Below are 12,552 nucleotides of genomic sequence, written 5' to 3' on the forward strand. Positions count from 1 at the left end.
GATGCCACCATTTGGTACAATCAGGACTACTAGCAACACTAAAAATATAAAGCATTTTTGTACCTTTCAAGAAAGCTGAACTGGCCAGAAAGATGGATTCTGTGACATTCTATACAACTTATATATATAAATTTGTTAGGGGCATCCAACAGAGCCACAAAACTCAAAAAAACCCCAACGAAACTTAACCAAAATTCTCATGCCCGTAACACAACCCACAAGGTACAAACATATCTACTCAAAATGAAAAACAACACAACAACACACTCACAAAACGGCAAAACAACTGAGCATGCGCATTGGCGCCCAGCTGCAAGTTCCCTGGCGCGCACACACGGCCTTCCAGGACAATGTTCCCTCTGCGGAAGCCATGCCCACTCCAAGCCCCGCCGCGCCGCGCCACTTCCCGCACACACACACCCCCTGCTGCACACACACACACAACCCAACGCTCCTTCACTCCCCCCCCCCCCCCGCTGCACACTCCCCACCGGTAAGACACGCCCCCTTCCTTCGCCTCCCACCCCTTCCCTCCCTGTGTCACTCCTTCCCTCCTCCCACTCCCCGCCGGTAAGACATGCCCCCTCCCTCCCTTCCCCCCCCACCCCTTCCGTCCCTGTCTCACTCCTTCCCTCCTCTCACCCTCCGCCAGTAAGACACGCCCCCTCCCTTCGCCGCGGAGGGCCCAGTCACACTCACGCCGGTAAGACATGCCTCCTTCCTTCCCCCCCACCCCTTCCCTCCCTGACTCACTCCGTCCCTCCTCCCACCCTCCGCCGGTAAGACACACCCCCTCCCTTCGCCCCCACCCCTTCCCTCTCTGACTCAGGAAAGAGGTAAAGAAGGAAGGAGAAAAGGAAATAAAAATGAAAGAAGAAAGGAAACATGGAGGGAAGAAAGGAGGCAAAGGAAGAAAGGGGGAGGGAATGAGGGAAAGAGAGAAGAATGAAACCAAGGAGCGAAAGAAGGAAAGAAAGAAAGAAAGAAAGAAAGAAAGAAAGAAAGAAAGAAAGAGGTAGAGAAGGAAGAAAGGAGAGAAAGGGGGAGAAAAACGGGGAAGGAATAGGTAGGTACCTCTCTTTCATAATACTCCAGATATCTACCTCTACTTTGAAAAGATTTCCTATAGGCCACAGCAACGCGTGGCAGGGTACAGCTAGTACTTCTATATTTCCATAAAATGCTTGTATATTGCCAGCTCTAGGCATCAAGGTCTGCTGGATTCTGTATGGAAACAGTGCTGAAATATAACTCCATTCAGTGCTTCAGAGATCTCAGGGGAGTTCCATGACTATGTTTGCTCCTTCTGTAGAGACTGCAGAACCCACAAACTTCCACTAGAATTCCATGGCTTTCTGGATAGACAGGGCATATTGCTGGGTTTTATGGCTATGGAATAAAACTTGGAAAGTAGACCTCTTTGGTGACTGTACAAATTTATTTGTATAGTTTTCTTAGCATTGGTTTTCCTACCTGTGCAAACCTTCTACTTCTACTATCGAGGTATCTCCCTCCTAACCTCCGCTGGGAAAATCCTGCAAGAATCCTTGCAAACCGCCTTCTACCCTTCTCAGAAGACACCCTCCCAGAATCCCAGAACGGCTTCCGCCCCTCCAGAGGAACAGTGGACATGATCTTCACTGCACGACAGCTCCAAGAAAAATGCAGGGAACAAAATCAACCCCTGTACACGGCATTCATTGACCTTGCAAAGGCATTCGACCCAGTGAATCGCAGCGCTCTCTGCACCATCCTCCAGAAAATTGGGTGCCCTGTCAAATTTGTGAACATCATGCGGCTCCTCCATGATGACATGATGGCAGCAGTCTTGGACAGCAATGGCTCCCAACGTGACCCATTTAAGGTGGAATCAGGTGTCAAACAGGGATGTGTTATTGCACCAACCTTATTCTCCATCTTCATCGCTATGATACTTCATCTTGTTGATGGGAAACTTCCCACCAGAGTGGAAACCATCTATCAGACAGATGGCAAGCTATTTAACCTCAGCAGACTGAAAGCCAAAACCAAGGTTACAACAACATCTGTTATAGATCTCCAGTATGCTGATGACAACGTCGTCTGTGTATATTCAGAAGAAGATCTACAAGCCACTCTAAACACCTTCGCAGAAGCACACAAGAAGCTCGGCCTGTCATTGAACACCGAGAAAACCAAAGTGCTCTTCCAGCCGTCACCAGCCAACCCCTCTCCAATGCCAGAGATACAGCTTAATGGTGTAACATTAGAAAATGTTGACCATTTCCTCTAACTTGGCAGCCACATCTCCACCAAAGTCAACATCGACACCAAAATACAACACCGCCTGAGCTCTGCGAGTGCAGCATTTTTCCGAATGAAGCAAAGAGTGTTTGAGGACCAGGACATCCGTAGGGACACCAGAGTGCTTTGTTTATAAAGCGATTGTCCTCCCAATCCTGCTATATGCCTGCTAAATGTGGACTGTGTACAGACGTCACATGCAACTCCTGGAACGATTCCATCAGCGCTGCCTCCGGAAAATACTGCAACTCTTTTGGGAAGACAAATTGACAAATGTCAGCGTGCTGGAAGAAGCAAAGACTACCAGCATTGAAGCAATGGTCCTCCGCCATCAACTCCGCTTGACCAGCCATGTTGTCCGGATGCCCAACCACCGTCTCCCAAAGCAGTTGCTCTACTCCGAACTCAAGAACGGAAAACAGAATGTTGGTGGACAGGAAAAGAGATTTAAAGATGGGCTCAAAGCCAACCTTAAAAACTGTGGCATAGACACTGAGAACTGGGAAGCCCTGGCCCTTGAGCGCTCCAGCTGGAGGTCAGCTGTGACCAGCAGTGCTGCAGAATTTGAAGAGGCACGAATGGAGGGTGAAAGAGAGAAACCTGCCAAGAGGAAGGCGCATCAAGCCAACCCCAACCGAGACCTCCTTCCACCTGGAAACCAATGCCCTCACTGTGGGAGAAGATGCAGATCAAGAATAGGGCTCCACAGCCACCTACGGACCCACAAGAATACTGATCCTGGAAGACTATCCTACTCGGCCGACAAGGGAGTGCCTCAGTAAGTAAGTAACATAGTAAGCTGACCTTATTGGATATGCTCCTGAAATCATGGCAAGGCACTTGACTCATAAGCTGTTCTTTGGGAGATAAACAAGCCACAAGACAATTAGTAATGTTTACTGGATTGCCAACTTTGTCATCTTCACATTTCTCTCATTAATATAATCTAATGTAGTTGTCTTGTCCTTGCAGCATCTTCACAGCCCACAACATAAGGAATTTGTGTCAGATCCTTCCCACTACGCTGTTGTGGATAGCATCATTTCCCAGCTGACAAATGAGTATGTTTTCTTGGGCACTCCATCCTCAAGGTAAAAATTTAAAATTTCATGCATGGGCTTCGGACTGGGCAAGGCTGAATTAAAAGTATTCCATTCTCTCCAAGATGTGAAGTGTGTGAGGAACTTTTATATTTTCTGCCTTGCTTGTGAATGTCGATAGCAGAGTTCTGTAAATCCTGCACTCCTAAAGTATACCCACTCTTGTATGCAGTCACTTAAATTAAATATAGTACATATAGAAGAGACTTTGTCATATTTTGGCTTTCCTTTTTTTATCTTCTTCCAATATGATTGAGAGAGGAAACCCAGAGTACGGCTATCTAAGATATTGGTTATGTTTGCATTGTTATTGTTTGGCATATATCCATCCTACCCTTCACCTCACAAAATGGCTCACCATATGTCTAGCATCGTGTAAATGCAGTGTGAAAACAAAATGATTCAACACAATCAAATCAAAACTTCCTCAATTCAAAGCAGAGGTCCAACAGCAGCGAGTCACAAAACGCCTTCAAAAAATAGGAATGATATTTCTGAGAATATCTAAAATTTGAAAATAAAGCTTGGTCAATCCCCAGGGCAAAAGGGAGGACATTGTCCCCCAAGTAAATATTCTGCCCACCCATTAAATTTTTGAAGGCTTTCATGGCTGGAAACACTGTGTTGTAGTAGTTTTTTTCGGGCTATATGGCCATGTTCTAGAGCAGTGGTTCTCAACCTGGAGTCCCCAGATGTTTTTGGCCTATAACTCCTAGAAATCCCAGCCAGTTTACCAGCTGTTAAGATTTCTGGGAGTTGAAGGCCAAAAACATCTGGGGACCCCAGGTTGAGAACCACTGTTCTAGAGGCATTCTCTCCTGATGTTTCGCCTGCATCTATGGCAAGCGTCCTCAGAGGTTGTGAGGTCTGTTGGAACTAAGAAAAAGAGTTTATATATCCATGGAATGACCAGGGTGGGACAAAGGACTCTTGTCTGCTGGAGCTAGGTGGGAATGTTTCAACTGACCACTTTGATTAGCATTTGATGGCCTAGCAGTGCCTGGGGCAATCTTTTGTTGAGAGGTGATTAGATGTCCCAGATTGTTTCCTCTCTGTTGTTTTGCTGTTGTAATTTTAGAGTTTTTTAATACTGGTAGCCAGATTTTGTTCATTTTCATGGTTTCTTCCTTTTTGTTGAAATTGTCCACATGCTTGTGGATTTCAATGGCTTCTCTGTGTAGTCTGACATGATGGTTGTTGGTGTGGTCCAGCATTTCTGTGTTCTCAAATAATATGCTGTGTCACGGTTGGTTAATCAGGTGCTCTGCTATGGCTGACTTCTCTGGCTGAAGTAGTCTGCAGTGCCTTTCATGTTCCTTGATTCGTGTTTGGGCGCTGCGTTTGGTGGTCCCTATGTAGACTTGTCCCACCCTGGTCATTCCACAGATATATAAACCCATTTTTCCTACTTCCAACAGACCTCACTACCTCTGAGGATGCTTGCCATAGATGCAGGCAAAATGTCAGGAGAAAATGCCTCTAGAACAGTGGTTCTCAACCTTCCTAATGCCGCCACCCCTTAATACAGTTCTTCATGTTGTGGTGACCCCCAACCATAACCCTAACATTATGAATTGCCATGTAAATAATGATCTGCAGGATGTATTTTCATTCACTGGAGCAAATTTGGCACAAATACCTGGTGTACCCAAATTTGAATACTGGTGGGGTTGTGGGGGGGATTGATTTTGTCATTTGGGAGTTGTAGTTGCTGGGATTTATAGTTAACACGTAAACAAAGAGCATTCTGAACCCCACCAACAATGGAATTGAACCAAAGTTGGCACAGAGAACTCCCATGATCAACAGAAAATACTGGAAGGGTTTGGTGGCCATTGACCTTGAGTTTGGGAGTTGTAGTTTGCCTACATCCAGAGAGCACTGTGGGCTCAAACAATGATGGATCTGGACCAAACTTGGCACGGATACTCAATATGCCCAAATGTGAACACTGATGGGGTTTGGGGAAAATAGACTTTGACATTTGGAAGTTGTATTTGTTGGGATTTATAGTTCACCTACAATCAAAGAGCATTCTGAACCCCACCAATGATAGAACTGGGCCAAACTTCCCACAAAGAACCCCCATGACCAACAGAAAATACTGTGTTTTCCGATGGACTTTGGCGACCCCTCTGACACCCCTTTGCAACCCCCCCAGGGGTCCCGACCCCCAGGTTGAGAAACGCTGCTCTAGAACATGGCCATATAGCTCGGAAAAACCTACAACAACCCAGTGATTCCAGCCATGAAAGCCTTCAACAATACAAATAAATAATTCTTCTTCTTCTTCTTCTTCTTCTTCTTCTTCTTCTTCTTCTTCTTCTTCTTCTTCTTCTTCTTCCTCTTCTTCTTCTTCTTCTTCTTCTTCTTCTTCTTCTTCTTCTTCTTCCTCTTCTTCTTCTTCTTCTTCTTCTTCTTATTATTATTATTATAGCACTCAGACCTTTTTAAAATGTTGCATTTCTATCTCTTGTTTTTCCCCCAGGGTGCCTCCGGCTACTGGTGATGGAAAGTCCTTTGGATTGCTGAAGGAGGTGAATGAGAATGTGGTAGTACCACCTTTAGATCACGCACTGCAATGTTGCATGTCGGCTGAGGGCTCAGCAGGACACTTTGGCACCCCGAGGGACTCAACCCACTTCTTTGAGGACCAAGGCTTTCTTCAGCTAACGGCTTTGTCCCTGGAGGTGTTCGACAGCACTGTGCCCTTTGTTTTGCAGTCTCCAGGTTCAGCTTCTAACCTGCATAAAGAGTGCAGCTTGGTGGCAAACAATGGCTCACGGGCTATTGGCCCTGCTGAAGACAAATGCCATACTACACCTGAAAAGGAGAGGGTCTTGGCACTGTCCCACAAACGGAAGAAGTCCTGGAGCCCTTTAGGTCCAGCGAAAAAGAAGCAAGCACTCACATCAGATAAGAAGCAGTCAAGTTCAGACTTGGCCACTAAGGAGGAGCAGGTTGGCACACCACAACATCCTTTCCCGAATTTGAGTGACAGCCAGGCAGCTCCCAGACGCCCTGGCCTGCGTGCAGCTCCATCCCATACCCCCATCTGCCTTTGCGCTCACCCACATTTACCTTTGGAAAACTGTTCCTGTCGCTTGTCTGAGCCCGTTGCTATAGACACTGAATATCTCAAAAGCCCAATGCAGCAGGAGGAGGAGGAATCTATTCTAAGGAACGGGACATGTGCTGCCTCACTCTCTTGCAACTCTTCCGTTCTTAATATTGGATTTAGAAACCCACCCGATTTCCCTTCAGGCAAGCAAATAGCCGATACCCTGCGAGGCTCGGTGGTCCAGCACTCTCCACCTGAAATAACCGAACTAGCTCAGGCTGTGTTGCCACAGCAACCAGGCCTGGGGCCTAGCCCTTGCCTGTGCCTGCCTTCCAATCAACTGACTTGTATATCCACTGAAGAAAATAGCTCTTCTTCCCTTTCGGAATGGGATGGACCGCTTCTTTGTGCCCTGGCCGCGGCCTCCCACCTCCCTTCTGAGGGGCTGGTGGATGCTGCGCTGCTGGGGACCTGTGTCAGCATGCAAGACAGCAACTACGAAGCCCATCTTTACTCTGTGCTTTGGCAGACACCCCAGCCAAACTTGCCCTGCAAGGAAGACAATTCAGACTACCAGAACAGCTGTGCAGATGTGACAAGAGCTCCCTTTGCTACTGTGGATGCATGGATGAGCTAGGCCATGCATGGGCCAAATTGGGCCCTCGAGGTGCTTTGGACTTCAACTCCCACCATTCCTAACAGCCTCAGGCCTCTTCCTTTTCCCCCTCAGCCGCTTAAGCTTAAGCGGCTGAGGGTGAAAAGGGAGAGGCCTGAGGCTGTTAGGAATGGTGGGAGTTGAAGTCCAAAGCACCTCGAGGGCCGAAATTTGCCCATGCCTGAGCTAGGCTGTTCCTGTAAACATCCAGTTGTTTGCCTCTCCGCAGTCCTCTGTCCTTTTCCATGTTGGGTGATTGATTAGATCAGTGGTTCTCAACCTGGAGTCCCCAGATGTTTTTAGCCTACATCTTCCAGAAATCCCAGCCAGTTTACCAGCTGTTAGGATTTCTGGGAGTTGAAGGCTAAAAACATCTAGGGACCCCGGGTTGAGAACCACTGGATTAGATCATTTGTCTTCATCTGCCCCAGAAATGAACTGGAGAATGCACTTTTTGGAGATGTTAAGTAGGCACTCAATGACCCTAGTGCAACCGGATGTGAGGGTGATCTGGCTGTGACATCTGTCACCCCATTGATCACTAGGGTTGATCTGGCTGGCTAGGCGGGTGTCCCCTTCCTCCCTCACCGCTCCATGTGCGTCCCTCCCAAAGCTGTGCGCTTGGTGGAAGAGGACGACGTGCCAGGTACCGAGGTCTCCAGTCTATACGATAGCTGCGCTCCCATGCTAGAACCTCCAAACAAGCTCAAGGTCCATTTGTAGGCGAACCCTAGTGCAACTGCTGCATTCCTCTGGCCCCCAAGATGAAAAATGTACCTTGGGGTATAGGGAGGTGGCAATAGAAGTCATTTTCAGTATCTAATAGAACATATATTTCCACCCAGGACTTCTGCCTAACAAAAAGTGGGGTGGGGGACGCTTTACCAAGATCTGGCACCCGTCTAAATATTTCTTTTGTGGTTAGTGGATTGGCTCTTTGGGAAATGAGAGATACAGATGGGGAATGTGACCTTTTTGCTTTCCAGAGTTCAGACAAGGTTGTTGCCCTGCGTATGTTTATGATACAAATTCTCACCCTTCCTCTAAAGAGATATGAATTTGTAGAGAGGGACACTTAAACTGTAGGCCAAATGCTAACAATCCAGAAATGTAACCCACAATTTTCATTTACTCAAGAGACCCACATTCTTCTGACCACCCTAACCTAGGTCTACTTCTCACAAAGGAAAAGTATTTTCTGTTTTTTTATTTTTCCTTTGGGAGAAGTAGACTTAAGTTAGGGTGGTCAGAAGAATGTGGGTCTCTTGAGTAAATGAAAATTGTGGGTTACATTTCTGGCTTGTTAGCATTTGCTTGTTAAGAAGCCTACAGTGACCCGTCTCTGCTGATGAAAATCTCAGGTTCTCAGCCTGTGGGTCACCAGATATTTTGGCCTTCAACCCCCAGAAATCCTAACAGCTGGTAAACTGGGATTTCTGGGAGTTGTAGGCCCATACATCTGGGGACCCACAGGTTGAGAACCACTGTTGTGGGCCTTTTAACAATGGGATAGTACTGATTTCTTGGCCTACTCATTATCTGATCCTTGTTTTTCCGTCCATTGTGCCCCAGGTTTTCTTATATGTGTTTTGTAAGTTAGTGTGTGAATCTAAGGAATTTGTAGTGGTATATTTTTTTCGATTCCTTTTTTAAAAAATAAATATGTTTCTTGACATTTTACCAGGAAAGAGGATATGATTTAATAGCCTTGAATATCCCCACTCCTTCCATGGTGTGAGTGTACTGGCTATGTGTGCAAGGTAGTGATGGTGATTATTATTCCCAGGTACTGTACAAAAATGTAAAAGCAAGATAGCTGTTCCCTGCTACCATATAAAATCCAGATCATCTGCTTTGAACTGGATTATATGGCAGTGTAGAGTCATATAATCCATTTCAAAGCAGTTTTTTTTTTTTTTTGCCGTGTCAGGAGCAACTTGAGAAACTGCAAGACGCTTCTGGTGTGAAAGAATTGGCCGTCTACAAGGACATTGCCCAGGGGACACCCGGATGTTTTGATGCTTTATCATCCTTGTGGGAGGCTTCTCTCATGTCCCCGCATGAGGAGCTGGAGCTGATAGAGGGAGCTCATCCACGCTCTCCTCGGATTCGAACCTGTGACCTGTCGGTCTTCAGTCCTGCCAGCACAGGGGTTTAACCCACTGTGCCACCGGGGGCTCCAGTTCAAAGCAGATAATTTGGATTATCTGCTTTGATAATCTGAATGACATGACAGTGTAGATTCAGCCTTAGTCTGGGTTGTTGTAGGTTTTTCGGGCTGTATTGCTTCTAGAACAGTGGTTCTCAACCTGGGGTCCCCAGATATTTTTGGCCTTCAACTCCCAGAAATCCTAACAGCTGGTAAACTGGCTGGGATTTCTGGGAGTTGTAGGCCAAAAACATCTGGGGACCCCAGGTTGAGAACCACTGTTCTAGAACATGGCCATACAGCCTGAAAAACTACAACATCCCAGTGATTCCGGCCATGAAAGCCTTCGACAATACATTGAACAGCTTTAGTCTGTTTGGCAGCATCAAAGGGCAGAACAGTTTAGGCAGGGGTGCTGTGTCTCAGCACTGGGAGTTAATTTTAGAAATTAATAATTATTTATTTTATTTATTTACGATATTTATAGCCCGCATTTTTCAGCCATACAGTGACTCAAGGCGGGTTGCAGATTGGCACAATTCGATGTCAGGCATTCATAAAAGTGTCATTAAAAACAATCAATATTACAATATAAAACATATATAAAAACCGTTAAAGCATATAAACATCGGTGTCACCCTGTTAACAACGTTATCCAGTAACATCGTCTGGCCATTCCATGTTCATCATTCATAGTTCCATGATATTTCTGCTGCATTCTCAAAGAGCCAGGTCTTTACTTTTTTTTGGAAAGTCAGGAGGGAGGGGGCTGATCTAATATCCCTGGGGAGGGAGTTCCATAGCTGGGGAGCCACCACTGAGAAGGCCCTGTCCTTATGAGGTTTTGCTTCTTTTTACTTGCCTCTTGATGCTGCAACTGACATCATTCTTCACCAATAAGAGAGGAGAGTTGCACAGAACGATACACTGTGGAGTGTCATACCCTCAGTCAGTTTAGTCCAAAACAGTCCCATAAAGATAGATAAGGCAGTAATGATGCAAATGTTTTCTCCCCTCCATAAGCAGCCATTCCATACAGTGCAAATGTATGCATTCCATCATACTTACGCAGAAGCAGCTGAGCATTTAGAGCAGTGTTTCTCAACCTGGGGGTTGGGACCCCTGGGGGGGTCGCAAGAGGGTGTCAGAGGGGTCACCAAAGACCATCAGAAAACACAGTATTTTCTCTTGGTCATCTGGATTACGTATGGAAAGTTAGGTCCAATTCTATTGTTGGTGGGGTTTAGAATGCTCTTTGATTGTAGGTGAACTATAAATCCCAGCAACTACAACTCCCAAATGCCAAGGTCTATTTCCCCCAAACTCCACTAGTGTTCACATTTGGGCATATTGAGTATTTGTGCCAAATTTGGTCCTGATCCATCATTGTTTCAGTCCACAGATGTAAATTAACTACAACTCCCAAACTCAAGATCCATGCCCACCAAACCCTGCTAGTGTTTTCTGATGTTCATGGGAGTTCTGTGTGCCAAGATTGGTTCAGTTCCATCATTGGTGAAGATCAGAATGTTCTTTGATTGTAGATGAACTATAAATCCCAGCAAGTACAACTTCCAAATGATAAAACCAGTCCCTCCCCCCAACCCCACTAGTATTCAAATTTGGGCATATTGGGTATTTGTGCCAAATTTGGCCCAGTGAATGAAAATACATCCTGCATATCGGATATTTACATTACAATTCATAACAGTAGCAAAATTACATTTATGAAGTAACAATGAAAATAATTTTATGGTTGGGGGTCACCACAACATGAGGAACTGTATTAAGGGGTCGTGGCATTAGGAAGGTTGAGAACCACTGATTTAGAGTCTCCTTCCCCTATAAGGCCATAAGGAATACAAGTTCAACAGTACAGCTACACATTCAATGTTGCCCCTGTCCAGTTATGCTCAGCCACGTGCATTTGTTTATAATCTTGAACTCCTGCCAAACCAAAGAGTCCGACAGTGCACATCTCACCCATCCCCATGTGGCAGCTCAGCAGGCTCGCTGTCCTTTAAGATTTCTGCAGATATGCTCTTTATATTATGCTCATTCTCTAACAACAAGAGCTTGAACAACTCCTGTAGTTTTCTGCCCCATTGCAGATGTTAATGAGGAAAGCAAAATTAGGGTAATTCCATCACCACTAACTATTGTTGTGAATGGTCACCAATGCTTTATCTTAGAGCTTATCTCACTTTTTATGGGCATTTGGACATGTTTTTATGCAGAGGACCTTCTGGATCTATGGGGTCCAGACACATGATTTCCAGCCACCACAGATCGCCACACCCCCATATTGCTAAATAGCAACATGAATAAGGACACACTGAAGCATGTGCAGTTGCATTGCTATCTAGTAATAGGGGCACGATCGTCTGTATTTTTTGTATATCCACAGTGGTTACTGGAACCAAATCCTTGGAAATGCAATGGGCCCATTCTCTTTCTCAATCCATACATCCATATATGTATACCTGTAAAGTGTGGTTAATATTCCATGCATCTGTTGAAATGAACACTAGTCCACAAACACTTATGCCATCTGATCATCTTTAGAGAGGTAGACAATGCCCTTTGTTTAGAAAATCAGGAGACCCAAATGAAAGTCTGTCTGAGAATTGCCCTCCCTTTTAAACAGTAGTTCTCAACCTGTGGGTCCCCAGTTGTTTTGGCCTACAACTCCCAGAAATCCCAGCCAGTTTATCAGCTGTTAGGATTTCTGGGAGTTGAAGGCTAGAACATCTGGGAACCCCCAGGTTGAGAAGCACTGCATAGGGATTCAGTTTAATCCAGGCTTGATGGATGATGGGAGTTGTGGTCCATTACCTCTGGAAAACACAAGGTTGGGGATGAGAGATTGGTTAGACCTGTGTTTCTCAACCTGGGGGCCAGGACCCCTTGAGGGGGTCACGAGGGGGTGTCAGAGGGGTCGCCAAAGGCCATCAGAAAACACAGTCTTTTCTGTTGGTCATGGGGGTTCTGTGTGGGAAGTTTGGCCCAATTCTATCATTGTTAGGGTTCAAAATGCTCTTTGATTGTAGGTGAACTATAAATCCCAGCAACTACAACTCCCAAATGTCAAGGTGTATTTTCCCCAAACTCCACCAGTGTTCATATTTGTACATATTGAGTATTTGTGCCAGGTTTGCTCTAGATCCATCATTGTTTGAGTCCATAGTGCTCTCTGGATATAGAGGAACTGAAACTCCAAAACTCAAGGTCAGTGCCCACCAAAGCATTCCAGTATTTTCTGTTGGTCATGGGAATGCTGTGTGCCAAGTTTGATTCAATTCCA

At 45.7% G+C, this 12,552-nt stretch overlaps 1 protein-coding gene across 2 annotated transcripts in view; it reads left to right on the plus strand.

Moving 5' to 3' along the window:
- The window catches only part of DBF4B (DBF4B-CDC7 kinase regulatory subunit), a 43,451-nt gene extending 36,294 nt beyond the window's left edge, over window positions 1-7,157 (plus strand). For both annotated transcript variants that reach the window (XM_060781222.2, XM_060781221.2), the window contains exons 12-13: window positions 3,256-3,374; window positions 5,872-7,157. In XM_060781222.2, coding sequence (XP_060637205.2) covers window positions 3,256-3,374; window positions 5,872-7,081 — 1,329 coding nt within the window. In that variant the 3' untranslated portion in view covers window positions 7,082-7,157. The remainder of the gene's footprint in view (window positions 1-3,255; window positions 3,375-5,871) is intronic.
- Window positions 7,158-12,552: the final 5,395 nt, after the last annotated feature.

Source organism: Anolis sagrei, chromosome 6 (genome assembly GCF_037176765.1).
Source record: "Anolis sagrei isolate rAnoSag1 chromosome 6, rAnoSag1.mat, whole genome shotgun sequence".
NCBI classification, from domain to species: domain Eukaryota; kingdom Metazoa; phylum Chordata; class Lepidosauria; order Squamata; family Dactyloidae; genus Anolis; species Anolis sagrei.